Source organism: Pituophis catenifer, unplaced genomic scaffold, assembly GCF_029215685.1.
Source record: "Pituophis catenifer annectens isolate HBS135680 unplaced genomic scaffold, rPitCat1.0.hap2 SCAF_3, whole genome shotgun sequence".
NCBI lineage: Eukaryota > Metazoa > Chordata > Lepidosauria > Squamata > Colubridae > Pituophis > Pituophis catenifer.
In genome coordinates this window covers 132856716-132884553 of record NW_027256883.1, presented here as the reverse complement: position 1 = coordinate 132884553, position 27838 = coordinate 132856716, and the positions used below count along the sequence as shown (strand labels likewise).

Here is a 27838-nt window from a genome sequence, read left to right as displayed (position 1 = left end):
CCCACGCCTTCCCACGCTCGCTGCGCCGGGATCGCGGCGTCTAAAACCCGGCGGAGTTTCGGAACGCGAGCCGCCTCCTTCCTTCGAGCGGCGCGGGGGTGGGGGGCGCTGCCAGCGACCGGGCACGTGCTCGCTCTCATTCCGAGGGCAGCTGTCCGGGGCCGGGCTCCCGCTCCACGTGCTGCCGGTCCCAGCGAGGGGGACGGCCCTCTCCCCTTCCCGGGGACTTGGTTGTACGCCCGGTGCTCCTCCTTCTCCTCCTCCTCCTTCTTCTGCTTTTCCTCCAGCTGCCGTCGCCGCTACCGTCGCCGCTGCTGCCGCTGCTGCTTGGGACTAGCCGCCGCCCCCTTCCCCGGTGGATGCCGCCGGGAAGCGGGCGGAGCGCGCAGCCGGGGAGGGGGGCTGCCGCGGCCGCCGGAGTACATGCCAGTGCCCTCTCCTCCTCTTCCTACCAGAATGCTTTACTTCCAGATGGTGATCATGGCAGGGACCGTGATGCTGGCTTATTACTTCGAGTACACCGACACCTTCACGGTCAACCTGCAGGGCTTCTTCTGCTACGAGAGCGCCTACCGCAAGCCTTACCCGGGCCCGGAGGAGAGCAGCGCGGTGCCCCCCGTGCTCCTCTACTCGTTGGCGGCGGGGGTGCCAGTCTTGGTGGTAAGCATCTTCGCGAGCGAGCTGACCGGCCTCCCTCCCTTCTCCGCCCGCTCTCCCCTTTCTCCACCACCGCTCCGAAAGTGGTGCTTTCCGCCTTTCAAGTTGGCTCAACTTGTTGCTAAGTCTCCCCGAGGCGGCGCAGGTATCCCGAGCCGGGTTGGGCGAGATAGAAAGAAAAGAGGCCTCCACACACCCACATACATATGCATATGTATTATGTCTTTGAGGGTATAATCTGTCCTGGCCCGGTTTTAAACCAGCGGGGTTCATCCATATATACGCCTGGGCTGATTTTTCCTTCCTTGGTTTGGTGGTGGATTATCTCCCATTTGCAAGACCTTCGTCCCGGCCCGTTATCAGCCCCCTTTGCTTTTTCCCTATCTCGGGATTGCCCATCTCAGCCTATTTTGGGGTTCCCGGCTACAATTGCCAGAGTGGTGATGGTGGTGGAAGCCCTTTCTGGGTTTGCCTCAGCTGGAAGAGCCATTTTCTAAAGATCCGCTAGTATGCTCAGCCCCCTCCCCTTTTCCTGAAGCTGGCAGCACTGGTTTTGGAAAAAAGACACAGCACTGGAATGTTTTTTTTTATTTTTTTATTTTTAAAAATGCTATTTTTAATTGCATCTTTATTTTGTTCAGTGCATTGGTTAGTCACAGATGAGCAGGCAGTTTCTGGTGATGTGTAGCAAATATTTCTGCTAGCAAAAATGACAAGCTTGTCTGTTTCTGATGGTCAAAGGAGAAAGGGATAGGCATTTTTCTTACTTCTGCTTCAGCTCTTTCTGTATGGTTAGGGGGTAGCAGAAGGTGAGATATAGGCAAAATCTTGATGTGGGGTTTTGCGGTATCTTTTAAAAGAAGATACATGAATAGGCTGTTGAGTGGCATTCAGCTGGCTTCCCAGGAAAAAGAGTGATCAAGGAGCATCTGTCTTGAAAAAGCTCAGGGTACAAGTTGTAATGTCATTAGACAAAAGCGTTTAATAGTCCCTCAGCATATTGAAGCCATGAACAAAAAAGGGAGGGTGTGACCATTCAAAGTGGGATATATTTAGACACAAATGCACACACACACACACACACGCTTAGATGTGCAAGACACTGATAAAATGATGCTGCTGGGATTCTCCCTCCCAGCAATAAATTTAAGGCAAGAAAAATGGAAAGGGATAATTTGGAATGTGCAGTTTTATAAACACACTGTCTTATGAATTTCTGACAGACAAATCATGCCAGCAGGGCTATGCTAGAAATCTCATTGGTTAGCACATTCTGGAGCCCTTCACATTGATTTAAAACCGTAAAGCCACTTATGCCCTAACGATAAAGTGTTTGAAGCTGAGCTGGTAGTTTTTCTTCCCATTATATATTATGGTTTCTCCTGTTGAACAGAATGTTTAGCCTGTTCTGGGATAAAAATCAGTTCACATTACAATATTTTGTTATAATATACATCCATGTGAGAAACCAGAAAACCAATGCCTCCTTCCCATTGCTTTAAATTATCACACCCATATTTGCACATAGGCATATCATATATTTTTATCAATTACAGTTTGGTGTTATGATGTCTTAAAGATGGGTACATATAATTTCTTGCTTATGCTTGTTAGCATAAGGAGAATACGAAGAGGACCATTTAAAGATGTATTGTTGTGACATCTTAAAGATGTGTCTTGTCTGACACATGTGGGCCTTTAAAGAAGCATAGTAGCAAATAGAAACTTAGAAATGTGCTTTGTTTTTCCAAATATGTATCAAATTAATCTTGTTTTCCCTAGACAATTCCATTGCTGATGAACACCCTGCTGCAGAATTGATTGAATTGTATAGAGTGTGATGAGTCTTCTTTATGTTTTTTATTTTATTTCTTTATGTTATATATATATGTTATGTTAGCTTGGCATTATTTTCCCTATGAAATATATATTTTAAATCTCTTTTTTCTTGGCAGTCACAATTATTTAGACATGTGTATTTAGGGAAAAATAGAATCCAGAGAATATTTACAGTGGTTATTTTTTACTTCCCCAGTCCAGGTTTTGATACATAACCTCCTCCAGTCCCAACATGGTCACTAATTCACACTAGCTTTGTGGGTGTGGTTGCATCACCTCAGTGTCAACTGGAAGGAGATGTCAAAATCCTGTTATTTCTGTAGGCATGGCTTTAAGAGAAGGTTAAAGATATGTGTTTTGTGTGTCTAGATTACTATCCCCAACACACAGATTTTCTCAACAACATTAAATTCATCTCATCTAGTCACTGTGGCTATAGATTACCTCTGGTATGTCTGTAAGTACTAGTTGCTAGGGAACATGAATGGAAGAATGCTCTTGTATTCTTGTCCTACTTGTGGGTTTCTTGTAGGATTTGCTTGGCCGCTGTGGGAGCAGAAAGCTGAATAGTTTTAATCTGTGTACCCATGATCATTTGCACCAATCTCTTCATGTTTACTCTGGATTCAAAATGGCTGACAAACCTTGCCTTAGCTACAGATAAATGCTTCCCATATAGCTGAACATTCTTCATTATTTCATAGCTGAGTCTGCTTCCCCACCACCCTGCTTTTTATATGGATTGTTCTTTTTTGACCGTAGAGATGATCCTCCTGGAACTGGCCCAGGGAGTGTTCGCAACAGAAGAGAAGAAAGAAACACAGAGAAGAGTTCCTTATTAATCAGTTCTATTCACAAGGTTAAATCATTACATCCCAAACACCGTTGCTGGCAGGCTATTTCCAAAGATACAAGATACTAATTTTTATGAAGATTTGTGGCCAAGTGAAATATTAATAACCCGCTGCTCTGGCAATATTATTTTAAAATGGCCACTAAAATACTTTTTTATTTATCCCCTGAAATGTTACATTGCAAATAGGTAGCTACATTATTTATGGCTAGTATATATTAAACAGATTGCTCTGTTTTCTCTGAAGAGGATTATGAATACAATGAAATTGCTTTGGAAGAGCTTCCATAATTAATATGATCAGCAGTCCAGAGGAGCTTGAAATGCAATAGATTATATAATTTGAAGTATGTTCTTTCAAAGTATTCCTTTTGGTGCCAACTGACTCATTTATATTTACAAGATGGAGGTCTGCTACAAGTTCTGATAGCGGGAAGGAAGGAAGGAGACATGGAGTTACCCAGTTTTGTTTTTTAGAGTCAGTCACTGTATATATAGAATCTTTCATACTCATTCCTAGAGAAGACAAAGTGGCCAAACTTCTTTCTCTCAGGGAGTAATGAACTGTTAGTAGATATCTATAATTTTGCTGACAGCCAGTGAGTTTGCTTGGATGCTCACACCCGGAAGGGTAACTCATGTTCAAAGATCAGAAGTAGACCTTAAGTGTTATTTTCATAGGATTTACTGTATTTTTCAGAGTAAGAGGCTCCAGAGTATAAAATGAACATTAGTTTTTGGGGAGGAAAACAAGAAAAAAAAAATTCTGCCTCTGCCTACCAGCATCCATCGGTATTCATCTGACTAGTGTCCTTGCAGCAAACAGCAAACAGCCTGGTCAGCTTCAGCACCTTATCGCAGCCTGATTTAGCACGAATATCTGATTGGCAGTTGGATCGGCCTCCCAGAATACTGCCTATCAGCTGTTCCAGACTGTGGGGATCGCCAGAGCCCATCGCCACCTCTGTGCGTTACGTTTTTGGCCTCTGCGCATTGCATTTTTGGCCCTCACATGCTCCATTTTAAACTTATTCCAGGCTGCGGGGATCGCCACCGCACATCACCGCGGATCACAGACTCTGCATGTTGCATTTTCGGCCTCCGTGCATTTTCAGCCTCCCCACCCCCTGTTTTTGGCCTCCATGTGTCACATTTTTGGCTGGTTCCAGGCCGTGGGAAATCCCCACGGTCTGGAACCAGCCGAAAATGTGACACATGGAGGCCAAAAATTGGGTGTGCGGAGGCTGAAAACGCGACGCATAGAGGCGGCGATGTGCTATGGCGATCCCCGCAGCCTGGAACGGGTCTAAAATAGGGTATGCGGAGGCCGAAAACGGCGAAATGGTAGGGGCCAGCGGGTGGGTGGGGCTTCGGCAGCATTCGGTGTATAAGACGCACTAATTTTCACCCACTTTGGGGGGGGGAGTGCGTCTTATACTCCGGAAAGTATGGTATATCTCTACAAGAATCTGGATAAAGACTTTTGACAGTAAAACCTATAGAAGCAAAATCAACTCTGAAGGAGAAAAATAAAATCAGAGACACCCACTATGTCATTATCTTGTCCCATAGTCTTTTGGAAAAGATAAAAAGACAGTCCTCAGCCCTTCTGCCTCCCAAGATTACCTGTCTTGCTCTGCACTGTGTTTCTTTCAGGGTCTACTGAAACTGTCCATTGCAGAGGCAATTGAAATTTAGCTCCAACAAAATACACTTCTCAAATTGAGCCTTTTGCCCCAAGCTTAGTCTTTTCCCCCAAGAAAAGAGCCTTGGTAGTACAGTGGTCTAAGGCAACCTGTTATTAAGCTGGTTATTAAGACCAGCTGCCTGCAATTACTGCAGGTTCGAATCTCGCCAAGGCTCAAGGTTGACTCAGCCTTCCATCCTTTCTAAGGTAGGTAAATTGAGGACCCAGTTGTGGGGGCAATAAGCTGACTTTGTATAAATATACAAAAGGATGAAGGTTATTGCTTAGCGCATTGTAAGCCGCCCTGAGTCTCCGGAGAAGGGCGGCATATAAATCAAATTTAAAAAAAAGACAGAAATGGTGAAGGATTGTATTAAGATCACTGCGAAGGTTACGATTAAGTCTCTTCCTGGTGTTTCTCTGCCCAAAGTACCAAGCCTACTACTTTCTGCCTAGCAGAGTTCCATCTTACATTTATTGGCCAGCAAGACCAATAAATGAAGCACCACCATTAGGTAGCAGGTGCTAGCAGAGGCAGTCCTTTGGCTCTAACTTCTAGCTATTCCCCCTAATTATTATTATTTTTTGAGTGGGGAAAGACTGACAATTACATGACATCCTGCCAGTCTCGATTCTCTAATCAGCTTCCATACGTAGAATGAGGGAGGGAATGTCAATTTGTCTTTGCCTTAGGCTGGAAGTTTGGTTGGGAGCCCAGATTGATCACAGCAGAAAGCGATTAAATGTTGTGAAGGTTCTTATTTATACTAGTAAAAGCAGCACAGGTAGAATGCCTGTTTGATCCAAAGGCAGAATTCTGTCTGGAGTTTTTACATGCAGTTCAAATAACAAGAGTTGGAAGGAGCGGTTTAGCCCCTGAGTTCAATCTCCTGTTCAGCGCGCGGATCCAAATTAAACTATCATTGACAGATAAGCGTCTAGCCTCTGCCCACAACTTCCCTGAGTAATTGTTTCCACTGTCAAACTCGTCTGAGAATTAGAAGCTCTTTCCAAGATTGAACCAGAATCTGCCTGCCTTAACTTAAATCTATTGTTTTCTGTCCAATACTTTGTCCAGTTTATCTTGACTAGTTATCAGATATATTTCAGTTATTTGGAGAGAGCTACCTTGGTCAGTCTTCTTAATATTCCAGTTTCTTTAGTCTCTCTTTGTAGAACTTATTTTTTGAGGGTGGTACTTGTTGCCCTGCTCTGAAGCTCTCTCAATTTCTCTGAACTCTTCATACAATATGATGCCTGGAACTGGATAATAATTGATGAGCATTCAGACCAATTCAGAATGAAATAGAACTGAGTGTTCCTTTGTGTATCAAATCTCTTTCTATGCTTGAGAAACCATAATTCTGTTGATGTTGACTGTTCAGTTTTATCTGGTTACAATTCCAGGTCTTTTACACAAGTACTACTCCCAAGCCAGACATCTTTTATACCGGTGCCCTTGAGCTATTTCCCAAGTGACGAATTTTTCATTTGTCTTTATTAAACTCCACTCTGTTATATACAATCGATTTCTGTAATCTTACAACAGTGTTCTGAATTTTATTTTCGTCTTCCAGTTTATCTGCTAGTCAACCCAATCTTGTGTCACTTGCAAATTTGATAAATGTTTCCCCCTTTTCTTCATCCACATCATTAATAAATATGTTAAGCAGTATAAGCCCCTAAGATTGACACCAGTTAATACCTCATTCCAGTTTGGGTTTGATAAATGACCATTGTTTTTATGTCAGTCATTTATCTACTTCATTGTTATGTTAACTAGACACCAATCACCACTTGCTGATATGTACCCACATGTTAATAAATACAGAAGATTATCTGCTGTGCATATAATGCAGTCATATAGCATACATTAATTGACTAGTGGTGCAATTGAAGAAGTAGGAGTTTGAAATATAATACACTTTCTTATTAGGGTTTGTAGGAGGAACACATATCACTTGTCATAAATATAATAAAAATGAGAAAAATGCATGTCCAGGTGAAGAACATATAAGAGCACAGTTCTAAAAAATAAGAATATTGTGTAGTTATTAAAAAAAACTGAATGAAATTCCTTTTGGAGCTCAGAATAAAATAGTTCCACCAAGAAAGTCCCTTTGGAGTTGATTGTATTCCAGCAGAACAAAAATCAAACTGCCTCTAAGATTTCATCAGAAGAAAATCTGGGCAGAGAAATAGAAATACATTTACATTTAATTTAAAATAGATTTACACTCCTTGTTTTGAATTGAAGAACAGTAGAGCATGTGCATAAACATGATCTGCCAAAATTCTCCTTTTCACCTATCTGCTTTTCTATTCACCTGTCTTAAATAAATCTTCCCCATATCAGTGACTGAGCTTTCCCTTAAAATGAAAAACAAAGGCAGTCATTTATACGTAAGATACCTGAAGAAAGATCAAGACCACTGATTTCTCTGAAGATTGTGATTTGCTAGTGACCAGAATGTGTCTAGTATGCAGCATGCAGATTTCCTCTGAGCACACCCAGTTTTGCCCAGATAGATCAATGACTGGTGTATTTATCATCATCTATTGTGTGTGAAGGTTAGTAAGCCATGGGAGGGATGATGGATGAATTCCAGTGGAGGACATAATGGTTCTGGAACTAGAAGACCAATGTAAAGTCACATCCAGAGTAAGCATATTTCATGTGTCACCCTGGGAGAAGAAAGAGACAACTTTTAAGTCTCATCTAGTAGGAGCATGGCCTTGGTGCTGATTGAGCACCTGAAGCAGAAATTGGATGAGTTACATAACAAAAGTGAGCATTTAAAAACTTGATTATGTATATAATTTGACAAAGAAACATTTTTTTCTTACACTTCAGCTGCTTTTTCCTCACTTAAGTTATTTGGTCTCCAGTGTCCTTTATTTGACATTCAGTCCACTGTGTTTAATCTTAATTTATCCATCAGAAATTGGTGGCAGCGGTAAAAAAAATGGCGACAATGATAATAATATGACACCCTCCCCTGGTGAGCAGGCTGTCAACCCACGAGCCACAGTCATGGTTTAGAAAGCTCATTTGAATACAATGTATATTCATGCACGTGCGTTTTTCAAGATTTATCAAGATTAAGACTGACAATGTGTGCGTTGTATTGTTTAAAGTCTAATCTGGCATTGCCCTATTTGGAAATAAAAACAGAAGGAAAAGCTTGTGTCACAACACTGAGAATCACTGTTGTATCTTGGTAGAAACATCAAGATGGTGGCCCACAGCCTGAGTTAGAGATGCTGACAGGAGATAAGAAAGAAATTAATTTCTTAGGTATGATTGGGAAAAGCTTTCATCTGTTACTGCTTTTTCTGGATGAAAATGTTTTCCCTGAATTCTGTGCTATAACCCAGGAGTGGGTAAGGGGCCGCATGTTTTGCAGGGCTGAACCAACACACTTCGTTACATTTGATTTCTAATATCTGATTGACCTCACGTGGGCTGGACAGGGACACTCAAAGGGTCGGATGTGGCCCAGGGGCCGTACTATGCCCAGGATTGCTATGGGCAGTGGAGTTCAAGTCAGAGTATGCAGAAAAAGTAGCAGCACCCTCAGGAAAATGATGATGCCCAAATGATATACGCATAGTTTCCTTTTTGTGTTCTGGCGTTGAATGTAAGTGAATATGATATGGTATTGAAATGGTGACTTCACACATATGCTTTCCCTGGAGTCAGCCATTCCCACAGCAGTCCTGGTGACCTTGGCTATCAATGAAAGATACAATTGGCCAACAATGAAAGTGGGATTAGTGTATCAACTCTAGAACTCTATTAATTTTTTTTTTACAATTACTCCATGACCTTAGGTGTACTACCGTGTTTTCCCGAAAATAAGACCCTGTCTTATATTTTTTTGAACCCCGAAATAAGTGCTTGGCCTTATTTTCAGGGAGGTCTTATTATTTTGGGGCGTGTGGAGCAAGATGGGGCTCCTCTTGCTGTCTTACCTGATTTCTAACTCTGCATTTAAATATTTTGGGGGAGGCTTATTTTAACGCATACTCTCAAAAGCCCGATTGGGCTTATTATCAGGGGATGTCTTATTTTCGGGGAAACAGGGTACTAAGTAACTTAGTTAACATTTGTGGCTTTCTGACTGACTTTAGGCACAAGAAAATATGCCACAATGTATTTTTTTAAAAAACAGTGATCCTAATTTTTGCATTCCAGACTGGTAACCTAAATACAGTAGGTTTTAGGAAAGGAGACCTTGATTGGTGAAGAAGCAGCCTGATTTTACTAACAGACTTATGTAATATTATTGCAGAAGTGATTTACTAACTGCCGGGTTATTTCTTCTTAATTCCAGTGTACAGATAATCCTCAATGTACGGCCATAATTGAACCCAAAATTTCTGTTGCTAAGCAAGACATTGGTTAAGTGAGTTTTGCCCCCTTTTTAGGAACTTTCTTGCCACAGTTGTTAAGTGAATCACTGCACTTGTCAAATTAGTAACACGTTTGTTAAGCGAATCTAGATTCCCTGTTGACTTTGCTTCTCAGAAGGGGATCAGGTGACCCCGGGACACTGCGACCGTCATATATATCAGCCACTTGCCAAGTGTCCAAATTTTGATCACATGACCATGAGGATCCTGCATCAGTCATAAGCGTGAAAAATGGTCATAAGTCACTCTTTTCAGTGCTGTTGTAACTTCAAACGTTTACTAAATGAATTGTTGTAAGTCGAAGATTACCTGCAGTCTACAGTCCTGTATCTTAGTTTTCTTACAGACAGGTACTCCCAGGTTTGAAATATTTAGCTGTTTTGAGTTTGGCCATAGTTAGCGCATAGCTACTGACTAACTTAGGGGTGTCAAACGCAATTTATTTGAAGGCCGCATCAGGGTTGTGTTTGACCTTGGGGGAGCGTGGCCAGGCTGGGCGTGACCAGCTTGACATCACTCATGTAGGGGAGCACCTGTGATGACCCAAGTGCTCTGCCAGTGAAAATGGGCTTCCAAGCTCCATTTTTGGTTGGGACGGCCTACTGAAACCCTCTGCCAGTGAAAATGGAGTTCGGGAGGGCTACGCATGGTTCCCACTAGCTCCGTTATCACTGGCATAGACACTACGGGCCAGTCCCTCGCAGTTTCCAAGATGGTGCTGCGGGCCTTGAGTTTGACACCCCTGGTCTAACTGAACCAAAGCACGCGCACGCGCGCGCACACACACACACACACACACACACACACACACAGAGTTAGCACAGTCTTGCTTTTCTACTTCCTTGATTGCATTCCTCCTCTGTCTTAAGAACTCCAGGGTCCAATCCTATCTAAGAAAGAAGTTCGGTTGTGGTGACATTGTGTAAATGTCTTTACAGGGTAAAGAAGATGACTTTGACAGAAATATGCAGGAACTGGTATCTAGGCAAAAGGGACTGAAGCATTATTTTTTAAATCCAAAACGTGATAACATTTGAAAATGGCTTAAGCAGACATCTTCCAGATTTATTGGGAGTATAAGGGGAGGAGGTGTAGCACAATTAGACTTGCAAAATTCTACTATTGCAACCAATCTTAATAAAATTAATTTTAGCCTTCTGGTGGAATTGATTTCTTGATCTATTCTACCTATTGTGGCTGATGTCATGTTAGACATCTGAAACAGTGTATTTGCTTGGGTTTTCCTCCATTCCATAATTCATACATACAGTACTTTTATGACTTCTAGTATATATTGACTTTAGACAACATAATGGGATGCGGTACTGCCTCTTAAGTCCTATTGTGAATGTCTCACGGGCAGCTGAATGGGCACAACATAAATGAATGTGGTGGATTTATCTTTTACTTTTATCTGGCGAGATTTTTATATTTGTATGGTCATTAGATTTCAAAACCGAACCAATTTATGGGCAATTATTTTATCTTAAGTACTGTAAAAGGCAAATTTATTTAGTTAATTTGTACTTAACTGAATTTATATTCCACTAAACTCAAGGCAGCCAAAATATAAGAAATAACTATTAGCCCATCTGATGCCACAAAGCCATTAAAATGGAGTCTTGGTAAAATATTGCAGTTTTTTTAAAGTGTGTGATTTGTTACTATGCGGGAATTAGTATACCTGTTGGCAGTACAAGGTTAGTAGCTCTTGGTTGACAACCCCTAAACTTAAAACTAGAGTGCTGAGTTTTTTTCCTTAAGATCTTCAATACCTTAGCTAAAATTATCAGGATTTCTATTCCAGTCATGGACGTAGACCAATTCGAAAGGAGAGTTATTCACTATCACGCTCTTGTTCAGTATGTGCGGGGGGGTGGGAGCCCTTGCATTAAAATCTTTTTCATGCCAAACTTCTGCAAATACTGTATCTTCCAAACAGCGTTATTGCTGCGAAATATGAGAGAGAATAGCTTATATAATTCAGTTGAGTAGGACCTGTTAGAGAATATGGATTGGAGACAGTTTTAGAGATTTTGATTGAGGGACCTAGATATCTGCATTTGAAGAAACCATACTTAGAATTCTGCATCCAGTTTGAGTCACCGTGTATAAAAAAGAGACTCTGGGAAGAGTGCAGAAAAGAGAAACAAAGATGACCAGGGGGCTGGAGGTTAAAAGTTAAAACATATGAAGAATAGTTTCAGGAATTGGGTATGGATAGTCTAGAGAAAAGAAGGACTAGCCATGGACGCTGCAGACCTCTGGAGAGATGATTGCAGAATAAAAGTCAAGGAGTTTCAAGTGCAGTGACCTCTTTCCACAGCCATCAGAATAAAATCCTTGGCCTTTTTGAAGAAAAGTTAGAAAGCAATTCTTTGAATCAAATTAAAGAATCGTTTTTTTAAAAAAAAAAAACACACACACACACACAAATTAAAACGATAGCATCCTAGTCACTTTTGGATAAGCAACCTATCATCTCTGCCAGTTAGGCTAAAACATATGAAGAATGGTTGCAGGAACTGGGTATGTCTAGTTTAATGAAGAGAAGGACTAGGAGAGACATGATAGCAGTGATCCAATATTTGAGGGGCTGCCACAAAAAAGAGAGGGTCAACCTGTTTTCCAAAGCATCAGAAGGCAGGACAAGAAGCAATGGATGAAATCTAATCAAGGAGATAAGCTATCTAGAACTAAGGAGAAATTTCCTGACAAGTGAGAACAATTAATCAGGGGAACGACTTGCCTTCAGAAGTTGAGGGTGTTCCATCACTAAAGACTTTTAAGAAGAGACTGAACAGCCACTTGTCTGGAATAGTATAGGGCAGTGATGGCTAACCTTTTTGCTGTCGCATGCCAAAAGTGAGGATCATGTGGGGGGGGTCACACATGCGTGTGCCCATACCCATAATTCAATGCGCCCCACCCCCCGCACATGCGCGCATGACCCCCCTGCGCTGCCCCCACTTTTGGCACGTGATGGCACGGTGGGCCTGGTAGGCCTGTTTTCCGCCCTCCCCAGGCTCCAGAAGCTTTCTTGGAGCCTGGGGAGGGCGAAAACGGCCTTCCGTCCCCCACCCAGGAGGCCCTCCGGAGGCCGGAAACAGCCCATTTCCCGACTTCAGGTGAGCCCGGAAGGCCCGAAAATTAGTTGGCCGGTGCGCATATGCGTACTGGAGCTGAGTAGGGCAACGCTCGCGTGCCCACAGATATGGCTCCGCGTGCCACCTGTGGCACCCATGCCATAGGTTCGCCATCACGGGTATAGGGTCTCCTGCTTGAGCAGCGGGTTGGACTAGAGGACCTTCCATCTCTTATTCTGTAAAGAAATAAGTCCCTCCCCAAAATGAGATAACTTGCAGCCAATCAAATGTGAATGGTTTTCAAGGATTGTTTGTATTTCTCTCCATGCTGTGCTGCTGCTCCCAACATAAAAAACCCCATATGCTGGTAGTTCTTTTTACCGGAATAAACTGCAATTTGTAAGCCGCATTCATCAATTATGGATGAAAAATTAAACTCCTCTATCTCCTCAGTGGCAATCCGTCTTTACCTGCAGCTGTTTTGTAAAAGAAATTAAACTAAGTGAAAGAGATTGAAAGTTTGATCATAAATGTTCCCTCATTCTCTTTAAGTTGAGGAGTAAGTGCTGTTACAAGAACACCTGCAGGTACATCGGGGAGATGTTGAGATATGGGAGGAAATCACAAGGTTTACAGGAGTAAGAATTTTAAGCACAAAATTTGGGTGAGGTGGGGAGTAGGTTGAAAGAGAGAGAAGCTGAGAAATACAATGACTATCGGAGTATCCCGGGACATGTTGATATTGATGACTTATTAAGTGCTCATATAGGGACATAGTGCAGTTGAGTAGAAAATAAAATAGAAAAGTATACATTGAAAGATGTAACAACTATCTGGTTGGCCCAAATCCTGAACAAGAGACTCTATACATGTAGTATATGTATATACTACATATATAAGTATATCCATGTATATAAGTATGTACATTTACCATTCTTTTAACAATTGTTTGAAGTTACAACATCACTGAAAACAGTGACTTAAGTCTGTTCCTTATCCCATGAGGGCTTGGATGAGAAGCTGAAGAAGCTTCTCATCCAAGAAGCTTCTTCAGCTTGGATGAGAAGCAAAACGTCTTCAAAGAAAAATCAGAAAGTCCAGTTGCCTCTTGAAAAAGCACCTTTGGGACAACCATGTCCTGGATGACTGAGAATCTCCATAGATTGTTCCTTGTATTTAATGACTGTCACAGTATCCGCATGGTCATGTGATCAAAATTTGGATGCTTGGTAATCAGAATGAATTTATGATGCTTGCAGTGTTGTAGGGTCATGTGATCACCATTTGCAATCTTATCAGCTGGCTTCAATAGGGGAGATTTGCTTATCAGCTAGCTTCAATAAGTGAGATTTGCTTAATGACTACAATTTGCTTAACAACCATAGCAAAAAAGGTTGTAAACATGTAATCGCCTTCCTTAGCAACAGAAGTTGCGTTCCTAATTGTGGTCATAAGTCGAGGACTACTTGTACCACAACATCGAGTATATTTTAAAACTTAGCTTGTTTCTGAAATCCTAGATGGAGCTGTCCAGCATTTGCAAGTAAAATAGCAGCAACTGAATCTGAACACCCGAAGAGGAAATAAATGATTTGTGGTATTTGTATTTTATAGACAGTTTCACTTTCCCTAGTGGATTATTCCCCAAGCTGGTATCTTCCAGCTGTTCTCATATTTCCTAAGCAAAATTTTTCTGTTTGACTCTGTAGGCTGGAAATTATGGGCAATGTTGTCTAGTACAGCGTTCCCCAGCCTTTCTGGCTTTGGGGACCAGTGGGGAGGGAAAAGAGATGGTTCCACATGAGTGGCAGGTACTTGCCCCTGCAGCTCGCTCAAACGGAATGCATACACAGGTTCATTGCTTGTGTGAGCATTCATCTACTAGTTCTGTGGCCCAGTTCTGAAAGACTCAAGGCCTGGTCGTGGGCCCCGGCTGCGAGGTTGTGGACCCCTGGTCTAGCATACTCAGAAGATATATTTTTAAGGAAGGTTGATCTTAATGGAACTTGGGTAACACGTACAGTGTTTAGAGAAGGTTTTCCTTTCAAATGGCAGACAATACCGGTTGTGTTTCTGTATTATTTAGCTGCCAAAATTTACACTCTCAAACTGTATTTCACATTCCATCAACATCGCTTAAAACAGTTGTGATTATGTTTTATTTGAAGCAATCATTGTTTTCTGTTGAGATAATGAACAGTTGATTACAGTCTGCATTAACTGAGTATACACAGTTTTCCTTGCCTGGATAGATTCTTGTAAAACTGAGATTTTATAGATCAGTGTTTTAGCTCTATGATGTTTTCAGGTTGCTTAGGACTTCTAAGATCTATGTTATAGCTTTCAGGGTTTGGATAATTATTTGACTAATATGAACAGGGTGGCTTTCAAATAGATGCCCTTAACATAAAGATAATAAAGCGAGATTGTTGTCTTCTCTTTATATATTAGCATCACCTATGTGGTCCTTTCCTTCTGATGCCTTATCAAGTTATTTGGAATCATTTTCTTTTTTTTTTTTTATTGAAAAAGTTTTACAAACATCAATTTTTCCCCCATTTCCCCCCCCTTCCCTCCCTAACCCCCTCCAAACCCTCCCTCCCCATGACTTCCCCAAGGTGAAATCCATCCACATTATATTATATCATACTTTACCACCCCTCTATTCTCCCCCCTGTGCACTATACATTTCTACATAGCAGTAATCTATTTTGCCCCCTATAAACTATACATTTCTACACAACATTTAGGTAAAAGCTATTTGATACTTCCTAGTTTGATATTTATTCTGCACATAATCTATCCATTTCTTCCACTCCCATACATAAGTCTCTTGAGTCCGGTCTTTTAAGTATGCTGATACCTTCGCCATTTCTGCAAAACTGGCCATCTTCAAAGTCCATTCTTGAATTGTAGGCATATCAACCCTTTTCCAATATTGACCAATCAATAACCTAGCTGCTGTCACCATATACAATATCAATTTTGTTTCACCCACTGAAAAACCCTTAACTGTACCCAGTAAAAACAAATGAGGAGAAAATTGAATTTTTTTCTTTAAAACATTTTGCATAACCCACCAAATTTTTATCCAAAAAGCCTTGGCTTTCTTGCATGTCCACCATATATGATAATATGTAGCATCTAAGCAGTCACATCTCCAACATTTCGGTTGAACATTAGGATACATGCATGACAATTTCTTAGGATCTAAATGCCAACTATAAAACATTTTATAAAAATTCTCCCTTAAATTCTGCAACTGTGTAAACTTAACATTCTGAATCCATATTTTTTCCCAAGTTTCCAGCATAACTGGTTCTCCAAAATTTTGTGCCCATTTTATCATACAATCTTTAACCAATTCATTTTCTGAATCTCATTCTAACAAAACATTATAAACCCTCTTAATATGCATTGGGCCTTTCTCTTTTATCTGTCTAACCAATTCTTCTTCATGCAACATTAAACCAGTTTTTTGATCTTCTCTCCATCTCAGTTGAAGTTGATTATACTGTAACCAAGTTAAATTAATCCCTTCTTCCAACAGTGTGCTCAATGTCTTTAGTTGCCATCTGCCCCCATCATTAAAAAGTACTTCTTTATATAACCCCCCCTGAGTGACTTTAAATTTATATTCCGTATAATGTGACCAAGATCCAACCACAACGGTATTTTATAATCCCATTTGAGTCGGTGCTTCTTCCATACTCTCATCAAGGAGCTTCTAAGTATATGGCTATTGAATATTTTATCCACCTTGTTTTCATAAAATAAATATGCATGCCAACCAAATTCAAGATCATGACTTTCTATATTCAATATTCCAGTCTTTGTCCTTCCAAACCAGTCACTTGCTTGTGTAAACGCTGCAGCTTCATAATACAGTCGCAGGTTTGGAATCATTTTCAAAATACAGCTTGGAAATAAAAATAAAGTTTTTTATAAGCATTATACCATCCCTCTGAATGGTGCCTTTCTTTAATAGAGCAATTGTAGAAGGGGTTGGAATATATTTTCCTCCGTTTCACAATTTGTGTTAATGAATTCTTTCATTACGTTATGAATTTTTCTCTTTGATTCACTGATTGTGTTTCTGGTCTTCTACACCAGAATTCTATAACTTACTATATTTTCAGAAACATCAACAAAGAGAGATTATATTGTTTATTGTGCTGTTTCCAGATAGCTGCCACATCCACTATCCAGACCTTTTTGTCTTCCTTACTGACAGTTGTTAAGTCTGGTGTGTTATGCAGCAGATGCATGTCTGTTTTAATTCTAATATCCCAGAGCGCTTTAGCTTTTTCATTGTCCATTACTTTGTCTATTTTATGGTCCCTTCAGTTCTTGCCCGCAGACAAATGGTATTTCTTGCAGATATTCCAAAGTACCATTGTTGCAACTTGGTCATGCTGTTGTTTGTAGTCAGTCTGTCTTGTGGCCAATCAGTGGCCTGTGCAGTTAGTAGCTGATTCCGACAGCGAGGAGGCTGGTGTGGTGCTGCGCCAGCAGCCTGTGCAGCTGGCGCTCAAGTCAGACAATGAGGAGGCTGGAGAAGATGTGGTGCCAGAGGCGGGGATTCAGCCAGGGCCTTCAGAACCTCCAGAAGCTCCCATAAATGAAGAGGAAGAAGAGGAGAAACCTCTTCTCGATGCACGAGCGCGAAGAGCTGTTAAAAGGCAGGAGTGGCTCCTCAGGAGGAGGTCTCCTCGAGAGTAAGGCTTGGGGCTAATTGGCCACTCCCCTAGCCTATTTAAGAAAGGACGATGACTGATGCAATTTTCAGGAAACAACTTCGTTCATATTCCTTCGCGTCTTGATTCCAGAAACGTTTGATTCGGCTCTTGTTTCTCTCTTGTCAGTTTTCCTGCAAATTGCTTCTGGGCATTCTGCCAACCACAGTAAGATTACGGTTATCTGAAATACTGTGCCTCGGAATTGAGTTATTATTCTTTGGATTTTTGTCAGCTGCTAATGAAGTTAAATTAACAGCCCTTGTTCAGAAAAGACTGATTTAAACTGTACTTGTGTTCGAACAACTACTAAGAAAGCTCATTAGTAGTCTTTAATTAGTAAACTAAGGTTTGTATGGACTTTGTGTGTGTTGCGTTCTTTGGGGTCCGTAGCTGGGGCAGAACAGTCTGTGGGATCTTCTTGCAGCAGCTATCTAGGTGGTCCACTGTTTCCTCAGCTTCTTTGCAGAGGCAGCATTTGCTGTCTGTTGCTGTCTTCTCAACTGTGTCTTTGCATGCATTTGTTCTTCAGGCTTGGTCTTGTGCAGCCGGAATTAGCCCCTCTGTCTCTTTCTTCAATTTTCCATGCTATTAGCCATTGGCAGGTCTTCCTATTATCTGCTTTGCCTGCGTTTTCCTGGTGGTTTGGCCGTTCCACATTTCAATTCCATTACTGTTTGTGATTTTATTGCTACTGTAGCACATTTCTCTAGGCCAAAAACTAGGCTAGGAAAAAAAAACCACCCCATTATTACTCAAGGAGAGCATTGTGGTCCTTACAACTGAGAAATCCATCATGGAAGACTTTTTTTTCTCCCAGCCAAAACAGTAAAATTTACCTTTCTCACTTCTCTCACCCTGCTACGGCATTCACTTCTTCATGACTGGCACTGCTGATGTTACCTAGTTTGGGTAAATGAAATGTTTGCAAGAAAACAGCCAAGCTCAGAGAGAGCCCTCTTTATTCTTTACATGGAAAGAAAGAAAAGACACAGAAAAAAAAAAATAACTCCACGATAATCTGTGTAAGGTTGGTTAAGGAATAATAATTTTCTTGCTACAGGATAGGTTCAGAATATGTAAGATGGTACAGGTAGTCTTCGATTTACAACAGCTCATGTAGTGACCGTTTGAAGTTATAACGGCACTGAAAAAAGTGACTTAAGACAGGGGTGGGCAAATGTGGCCCTTTTACAACCTGGGGACTTCAACTCCCAGAATTCCTGAGACAGCCAAGCTGGCTCAGGAATTCTGGGAGTTGAAGTCCACAGGTCATAAAGGGGCCATATTTGCCCACCCCTGATTTAAGACCATTGTTTACACATTGTAGCATCCCCATCGTCACATGGTCGAAATTCAGACAGTTGACAACTGACTCATGTTTATGACGGTTACAGTGTCCTGGGATCAAGTGATCACCTTTTGTGACCTTCTGACAAGCAGAGTCAATGGGGAAGCCAGATTCACTTAACCACCGTGTTACTAATTTAACAACTGCAACGACTCACCTAACAACTATGGCAAGAAAGTTCATAAAATTGGGGCAAATTTCACTTAACAGCTATCTCACTTAGCAACATAAATTTTGGGTTTAATTATGGTCGTAAATCGAGGACCACCTATACTAGAAAATGTTAGCTCATATTTCGAGGGTACAGTTAGATTTTCCAGTTATTGCCTCTTTCAGTAGTATTTATTAAGTAGATAGTGTGTTTGCTTGATAATCTATTGGAACTGGTAGAAGTATAGTTTTGGAAATCACAATCTAGTTTCTGGGTTGTGAATTCCCCCACCTTTCCTTTCCTTGTTTAATTATTTTTCCCCCCTCTTTGCAGTGCTAAGTACAATAAGTTTACTGACACTACCACAATTATGATATTTCTTGGACCCACAGACTGCAAATCCTTTTCAAGCCACATTCTGAAATTGATGCTTGAGTTCACATATAGCTCTAAGTCATGTTTTACTTTAATCATGATTTGTTAAACAAGGACCTGATTCATATTTACTACTGAACTGTAAACCCGAATTAATAAATTGTAGAAGCCTGGTTTACCCATCATACTGTGTTAAAAGCAAGCAATGCCATTATATAGTATGTGTAATGAAGGAATTATAGCTAACTTTCACTGTAATTAGTGCTGGAGTACATAAGGCTTGGCTTGTATTTACAAGGGGGAAAAGGAGGAATCTGCTTGCTTGGCAGCCGAGGAATATGAGGAAATTACTTTCCAAGACTGGTTCCATCTTTTGCAAATTGCAATTCTCAAGGTTAACTGTTTTCACAAAAAAGCAGAAGCAATACATTCTCATGTAAAAGACGCCTGGAGAGCGGTTGGAGGGCCAGTCTCGCTGAATCTGATCGAACACTGGTAAGGTCGCATATTAAGGCCTACCTAGTGGCGATAGAGACGGCAAAGTCTAACTACTTTTCCGCCTCTATTGCGTCATCAGGGAATCGTCCGGCCGCCCTGTTTAGGGTGACCCGCGCCCTGCTCCATCCGGGAGTGCGGGAGGATCCCTTAGAAGGCAGGGCGGAGGATTTCGGACAATACCTGTATGACAAAATCGCCCAGATCCGGGGGGATTTGGACTCTGACTGGGTAGATCAGGGCAGGGTGACGAGGAATAGTCTTGAGAATGTTATCTGGGAGGAGTTTGATGCTGTGACTCCTGATGATGTGGACAGGATTTTGGGGAGACTTAGTGCGGCCACATGTTTACTGGACCCGTGTCCCTCCTGGTTGGTACTGGCTTCCCGGGAGGTTACACGAGGCTGGCTTCAGGGTGTTATCAACGCTTCGTTGAGTGAGGGTTACTTCCCCACCGCCTTGAAAGAGGCGGTGGTGAGGCCTCTCCTCAAGAAGCCGTCCCTGGATCCGGCAATATTGGCCAACTATCGTCCTGTCTCCAACCTTCGCTTTATGGCGAAGGTTGTTGAGAGTGTGGTCGCACGACAGTTTCCGCAATTCCTGGAGGAAACATCTTATCTAGATCCGTTCCAGTCGGGTTTCAGGTCTGGGCACAGCACAGAAACGGCATTGGTCGCGTTGGTTGATGATCTCTGGAGGGCTCGGGACAGGGGTTGTTCCTCTGTTCTGGTCCTGTTAGACCTCTCAGCGGCTTTTGATACCATCGACCATGGTATCATGCTGCACCGGCTGGAAGAGTTGGGGGTGGGAGGCACCGTGTTGCGGTGGTTCTCCTCCTTTCTCTCCGACCGGTCGCAGTTTGTGTTGGCAGGGGGGCAGAGGTCGACCTCGAGGCCTCTCATTTGTGGAGTGCCGCAGGGATCGGTCCTCTCGCCTCTCCTGTTCAACATTTATGTGAAGCCGCTGGGTGAGATCATCCGTGGCTTTGGGGTGAGATACCACCAGTACGCTGATGACACCCAGCTGTACATCTCCACCCCAGGCCACCCCAACGATGCCCTTGAAGTGATGTCCCAGTGCCTGGAGGCTGTACGGATCTGGATGGGGAGGAACAGGCTCAAGCTCAACCCTTCCAAGACTGAGTGGCTGTGGCTTCCGGCATCCCGATATAGTCAGTTGACTCCATCACTGACTATTGGGGGCGAGTCATTGGCCCCCACAGAGAGGGCTCGCAATCTGGGAGTCCTCCTGGATATGCAGCTGTCCTTGGAGGAACATCTGACGGCTGTAACCAGGGGGACCTTTTGTCAGGTTCGCCTGATTCGCCAGTTGCGGCCCTTTCTTGATCGGGATTCCCTGTGCACAGTCACTCACGCCCTCGTCACCTCTCGCCTTGACTATTGCAACGCTCTCTACATGGGGCTCCCCTTGAGGAGCACCCGGAGGCTCCAGCTGGTCCAGAACGCAGCAGCGCGGGTAGTGACGGGAGCAGCATGGCGCTCCCATGTAACACCGCTCCTGCGCGAGCTGCACTGGCTCCCAGTTGTCTTCCGGGTGCGCTTCAAGGTGTTGGTTATCACCTTTAAAGCGCTCCATGGCATAGGGCCTAGCTATCTTCGAGACCGCCTGCTGCTACCAACGACCTCCCATCGACCCGTGCGCTCCCACAGAGAGGGCCTCCTCGGGGTGCCATCAGCCAGACAATGTAGGCTGGTGACCCCCAGGGGGAGGGCCTTCTCTGTGGGGGCACCTACCCTCTGGAATCAGCTCCCCCCAGAGATACGGAGAATCCAAGACCTCAGTGCCTTCCGTCGCGCCCTTAAAACCCATTTATTTAAACAAGCCGGGCTGGCTTAAGATGAAATTTTTAACTGTTTTTTAAATGTTTTAAACGTTTTTAATTGGTAATGAGTTTTAATTGGGCCAAATTTATATATCTTTTAATTGTTTTTAATATTTGTTCTGCATGTTTTTTAATCTGGCTGTACACCGCCCTGAGTCCTCAGGGAGAAGGGTGGTATAGAAATCCAATATAAAATAAAATAAAATAAATGTGCAAGTTTCATACTTTATTTACATTGTAAAAAGTCTTGGTATTTGCTTTTTCTTTTACAGCTGATATAAAAATCAAGGCTGCAAGGCTACATAGGAAAGGATAAGTCTAAGGGCTACTGAACAAACAAGTGGACTTTAACTTACATGTTAGAAAAGTTGTAAATGCAGTGACAGTTACACTGCAATCTTTATGTATCTTGAAGAGCCCACTGATACCAGAAAGTATCCCAGAAGTCCCATTGATGTTAATAATATTAAATATATATATTTTCTGTTTCACGAAATAAAAAAATTATTTTAGGATTAATTTTTTTTAACCCTTCTCATCTGTCCCACTACCTTCTCTTAATTATCATGGCTAGTCTAATGAAGAAAAGGACCAAGGGAGACATGATAGCAGTGTTCCAATATTTGAGGGGCTGCCACAGAGAGGAAGGTGTCAAGCTATTTTCCAAAGCACCTGAAGGCCATAAAAGGAATAATGAATGGAAACTGATCAAGGAGAGATTCAACCTAGAAATAAGGAGAAATTTTCTGACAGTGAGAACAATCAACTAATGGAACAGCTTGCCTTCGGAAGTTGTGGAGGCTTTCAAAAACAGATTGGACTGCCATTTGTCAGAAATGGTGTAGGGTTTCCTGCTTATGCGGGAGGTTGGACTAGATGACCTACAAGGTCCCTTCCAACTCTTGTTAATCTGTTAAATTAGTAGCATTATTATGATTATTATTACTTTTGTTGCTTTGCATGTACACTGAGAGCTTATGCCCCGGAGACAAATTCCTTGTGTGTCTATCACACTTGGCCATTTTTCTATTCTATTAGGATGATTTTCTTGTATGAAACAATGATCCAAAACGCTAGGCATAGGTGTCTGTGGGAGCAGGCAAAGGGAACAAGTGACAAAACGTGTATTACACCATTGTGATACCAATTCCACCTCTTACCTGCGTGTGTACAATATTGCAACGCAAGTTTGAGGGGTAGAGTTTGCAGTAACATGTCATGATGCACACTCATCATTTTGGCATCATTGTGGTTAGGAATGGGTGCCTATGATCAGGCAGAATATTTTATAGTTGCTCAAGCCAGTTCATATAATAATATCTCAGTGGAGGTGTTCACACTTTCAGATGCTAGATGATGAATGCATTATGGAAGATAAAAGTTTCTGCCAGCGAGCCATTATTTTTAAGCAATGTAATGTGTTGTTTTCAAGCCATGTCAATTTTCATTTGGACAAATATTTTCAGAAATGTTTTTAAAATGTCAATCATTAAGCAGGCCAAATGGACACTATAATTTATACTGACAGCTATTTTGTTGCTTTTTTATAGCCCATTTCTCATGCCTTCCTTGTCTGGTATATATTTAAGATGTAACTTTCCAACAGAAGCATTATAAATTGTATAGTCTTCCCCAACTTTGTACATTCCTAAAACTTCCATAATTCTTATCATAATACTTAATAACATTTCTCTCTGAAAATTATGATAATTGTGGTTCTAAATTTCTGAGAGAGGGGTGTCCCACCCTAGAGATTTTCAAAGGTTTTCAACCTATAGGGCCTATTAGAAAAAAATTCAGAGCCCAAGATCTGCAAAATGACAGATCTAGCATAAATTCATGGAAGAAGAAGCTGTGTTTTTTTCCAAGTTGCTGTGGATGCTCTCCTATGTTTGAGTGAACTTTTTTTTTTTGCCCTTTGGCTCTTATAAAGCTCCATCAAATCCTTGTAGATCTGAAAATACCATGTTCCAAACACTGTAGAAATATATAGAAGTATATAGTCAGTGTACAAACTGTGAGAGAAGATTTCATATCATACATTATTATTATATCCATGATACAATATATTTTAAATTGATCAATCTACATCCATGTAAAGAAGATGGGAGGTTAGCCATATATTAGTAGTTGTACTGAGATTCAGTGTGGTCCTCCAGATATATAATTCAGAGAAGTCTTCATTGAATTACTTATATTGTTCTCTAGATTTAGTTCAACTCAACTTTATTCTACCGAAGTGAATGAATTTGCTATGAATGATTATTATAACTAAAGACCTTTCTTTTACTTTTTTTTTTTTTTTTACATCAGCGAAAGGTGTTTTGCATAGCATATCAACCAATGTTAGTTAGCATCCATCTCTTTTGGGTTCGGTTGCTTCAAACACCTTGCAAAGAAAAAAATACTTTTGTCCTCTAATAAGAGATGTGTTTATGTAAGCAACACAAGGGAAGAGGAGAAGGAGACAGAAGATTGTCTGCCAAAGAAATGTGTTTTTCTAAAAGGAAACATTAGGTAACTTCTCGAGGTTCAATTGAACACAAAAATATAATTTTATTCCTAACCTATCATAATGGAGAAATAATTTTGATCGCTAGATACTATCTAGATACTATCTAAGATTCAACCTAGGAATGAGGAGGAACTTTCTGACAGTGAGAACAATCAACCAATGGAACAGCTTGCCTTTGGAAGTTGTGGGAGCTTCATCACTTGAGACTTTCAAGAAAAGATTGGACTGCCATTTGTCAGACATGGTACATGGCCCATTTTTCTTTCTTACCTGGCTCCAGATCCACTCTATTTATCTGGGAAGGGCGAAAACAGCCTTTCCCACTCCCTTGGAGGCCCTACGGAGGCTGAAAGGGCCCATTTCCTGACTCCCGGTGGGACAGGAAGTGACTTTTTTTGCTGTCCCCAGCCTCCAGAGACTCCTAGAGAGGGCGAAAACAGCCTTTCTCACTCTTGCGGAGGCCCTCCAAAGGCCTGAAATGGCCCATTTCCCAACTCCCGGTGGGACAGGAAGTGACTTTTTTTGCTGTCCCCAGCCTCCAGAGACTCCTAGAGAGGCTCTGGAGGCTGGGGACAGCAAAAAATGTCACTTCCTGTCCCACCGGGAGTTGGGAAATGGGCCATTTCAGGCCTTTGGAGGGCCTCCGCAAGAGTGAGAAAGGCTGTTTTCGCCCTTCCCAGATAAATAGAGAAGATCTGGAACCAGGTAAGAAAGAAAAACGGGCCTACTAGGCCATCATGTGCCAGGAGTGGGGGGGTTGGTTTGCGCGTGCATGTGCGTGGGCACGTGCGTGCACGACCCTCCCCCGCCCCCCCCTCTCCTGGCATGCAATGACAAAAAGGTTAGCCATCACCGGTATAGGGTCTCCTGCTTGAGCAAGGGATTGGACTAGATGACCTATAACAGTGATGGCTAACCTTTTGTCATCGCATGCCAGGAGAGGGGCGGGGGAGGGGGTTGCACACGCATGCACGTGGGCACGTGCGTGCACAACCCTCCCCCGCCCCCCTCTCCTGGCATGCGATGACAAAAAGGTTAGCCATTACTGGTATAGGGTCTCCTGCTTGAGCAAGGGATTGGACTAGTTGACCTATAACAGTGATGGCTAACCTTTTTGCCATCGCGTGCCAGGAGAGGGGGGGCAGGGGAGGGTCGCGTGCCCACGTGCATGCGTGCGCAACCCCCTCTCCCCCGCTCCTGTCACATGATGGCCTGGTAGGCCCGTTTTTCTTTCTTACCTGGTTCCAGATCCTCTCTGTGTATCTGGGTAGGGCGAAAACAGCCTTTCCCACTTCCTTGGAGGCCCTACGGAGGCTGAAAGGGCCCATTTCCCAACTCTCAGTGGGACAGGAAGTGACATTTTTTGCTGTCCCCAGCCTCCAGAACCTCTCTAGGAGTCTCTAGGAGTCTCTGGAGGCTTGGGACAGGAAAAAATGTCACTTCCTGTCCCATCGGGAGTTGGGAAATGGGCCCTTTCAGCCTCCGTAGGGCCTCCAAGGGAGTGGGAAAGACTGTTTTCGCCCTTCCAAGATACACAGAGAGGATCTGGAACCAGGTAAGAAAGAAAAACGGGCCTTCCCCACCCCGCCCCCAGGCCCTCCAGAGGCAGGAAACAGCCTGTTTCCCTACTTCTGGTGGGCCCAGAAGGCCCAAAAATCAGCTGGCCAGCACGCACATGTGCCCCAGAGCTGAGCTGGCATGCCTACTAATATGGCTCTGCGTGCCACCTGTGGCACGCATGCCATAGGTTCGCCATCACGGACCTATAAAGTCACTTCCAACTCTGTTAATCTGTTAAATCTGTTATCCAGGCTTAGATCCTATGACATAATAATGTCTGTTAAACAGGTACACATTAGGAGGCAGAAGAATTTATTAAATTCTTTAAAAAAAATCGGCATGTCTAGGTGCCATTAATATCAGCAATTTGGATTTGAAAAAAAAGTGTGATGGGGATTTTGAAATAATATGTTGCAAATGAGGAAATAAAATAATGGATGCTATAATAGAAGTCAAGAATTAAGGGGGGAGGGTGATATTGCTTATTATGTATTAAGAAGAGATAAGAGGTGGAAGATCAATTAAATTAAAGGGTTTCAATGTAAGATTTGAATAAAATGAAGTTTATTGTTTATAACCAAAAAATGTGATGGGGATTATAAGAAATATATTTTATAAATGGAGAAATAAGATAAGTAATTGAAGCAATGCTAAGAAATTAGGATTTGAAGGGTGGATGGTGATACTGTTTATATATTAAGTATTAAGAAGAGATTAAGATAAAATTAAAAAATAGAGAAAAAAGAATATTATGGCAGAAAATGAAATATGTAAATTGTATCCGGAAAAAACAAAAAAGATTGGAATAGATTATAAAAATCAATATATAATTATGTTACAAGTTGCAAAAGATGTGGCCCGGTCAATACTCTGTTCATAAAATATGTATGTAAAAGAAAAATTTAATAAAACTTGCCTAAAAAAAACCAACAACATTTCTTGTTCTTTCTTTATTATTTCTCCCATCCCAAAAGTATTCCTTGAGAAATCCTGGCCTTCCCAGAAGATGATAGGGATTTTTTAAAGTGGACAAATAAGAAACAGGGAACTTCTCTGAAGAACCAAATTTCTCCTGCCATGCGTGAATAGAATAGAAGCTGTAGATGCTTTTGACCACAACTAGGAATTTCTAATATGTACAGAGTCCACTGAAAATAAAAATGAATTCCTTGGTAGACTTTGTGGCCTGGAGAAGTTCCATCAAGTATTCTACACAAAATGCCTGGTTCACAGATCTCATCCTGTGACACCAAATCGATCATTGTTTATGCATGCTATTGGGAATCCCAGTTTCCCCCAATTATTCCTGCAGTATTATCCCAAGATCAGAGTTTGATGAATCATGATGAATCAGTATAATAAAAAAACCCTTTCTTTGCAACAACTGAATGTTATTCTAATGCTTTTAATAATAACACAGCATTTCTGGTGAAGTAATTTGTATGCATTCCACATTGCCTTGGAAATATTAGATCAAGTAAAAACAGTCTAACAACAGAAAGAGTTTTTCTTGATATCTTCTACATATAAGTGATGTTAAAAGTCTCAGCCCCAAAGGCACTTTTTTCAAGAGGCAACTGGACTTTCTGGATTTTCTTTGAAGACGTTTCGCTTCTCATCTAAGCAGCTTCTTTCAGCTTCTTTTTCTTCAAATGTCCAGTTGCCTCTTGAAAAAAAGCACCTTTGGGACAACCATGACTTGGATGGCTGAGAAACTCCATAGATAAAAGTCTCAGTGTAAACAATTGAGTGTGTGTAACTGATGCATTTTTGCTGTGGAATGTTTAAATTAGATGAGAGGTGTGTGAGCTGATGAGTTATTATCCTTTCGTTATATACGAATTGCTGAAAGATCATATTGATTAACACATTTTAGAGGCTATGGTCTTTCTTACACCATCCAGACAAGAGACATAAATTATGAGTTAGGTATACTTTCTCTGCCATCATTTCTGGTGGAATGATGTGTGTGTCCCTATGGGAAGACAGATTTTTCTATCTGCACAGCATGCAGGTATCCTTATCTTAAATGAAATAAGAAGAGAGAAAGCAGAGTTCCCCTTAAATCTTCCTGTCTCATTATTTTGTTGGAGCCTGCAACTCCATTCTCTAGTCAAGGGAACCACTTCTGTATGCCATCAGGTTTCTGCATAAACGGCCATCTGCTTTTCTTAAAATCAGCAAACCAGTGTGAAGAGAAGCGAGTTGCCTGCAAAGAATTTCCTTCTGATGCAGAGATACCTCACATAGGTAACTGGCTGCGTGACTTCGCAT

At 41.9% G+C, this 27838-nt stretch overlaps 1 protein-coding gene across 2 annotated transcripts in view; it reads left to right on the top strand.

The window, feature by feature from the left end:
* Positions 1–423: 423 nt before the first annotated feature.
* The window catches only part of PLPPR5 (phospholipid phosphatase related 5), a 90253-nt gene continuing 62838 nt past the window's right edge, over positions 424–27838 (top strand). Inside the window, exon 1 of one of the 2 annotated variants that reach the window (XM_070939375.1) lies at positions 424–660. In XM_070939375.1, coding sequence (XP_070795476.1) covers positions 424–660 — 237 coding nt within the window. The remainder of the gene's footprint in view (positions 661–27838) is intronic. The other variant, XM_070939376.1, reaches the window with a different exon arrangement.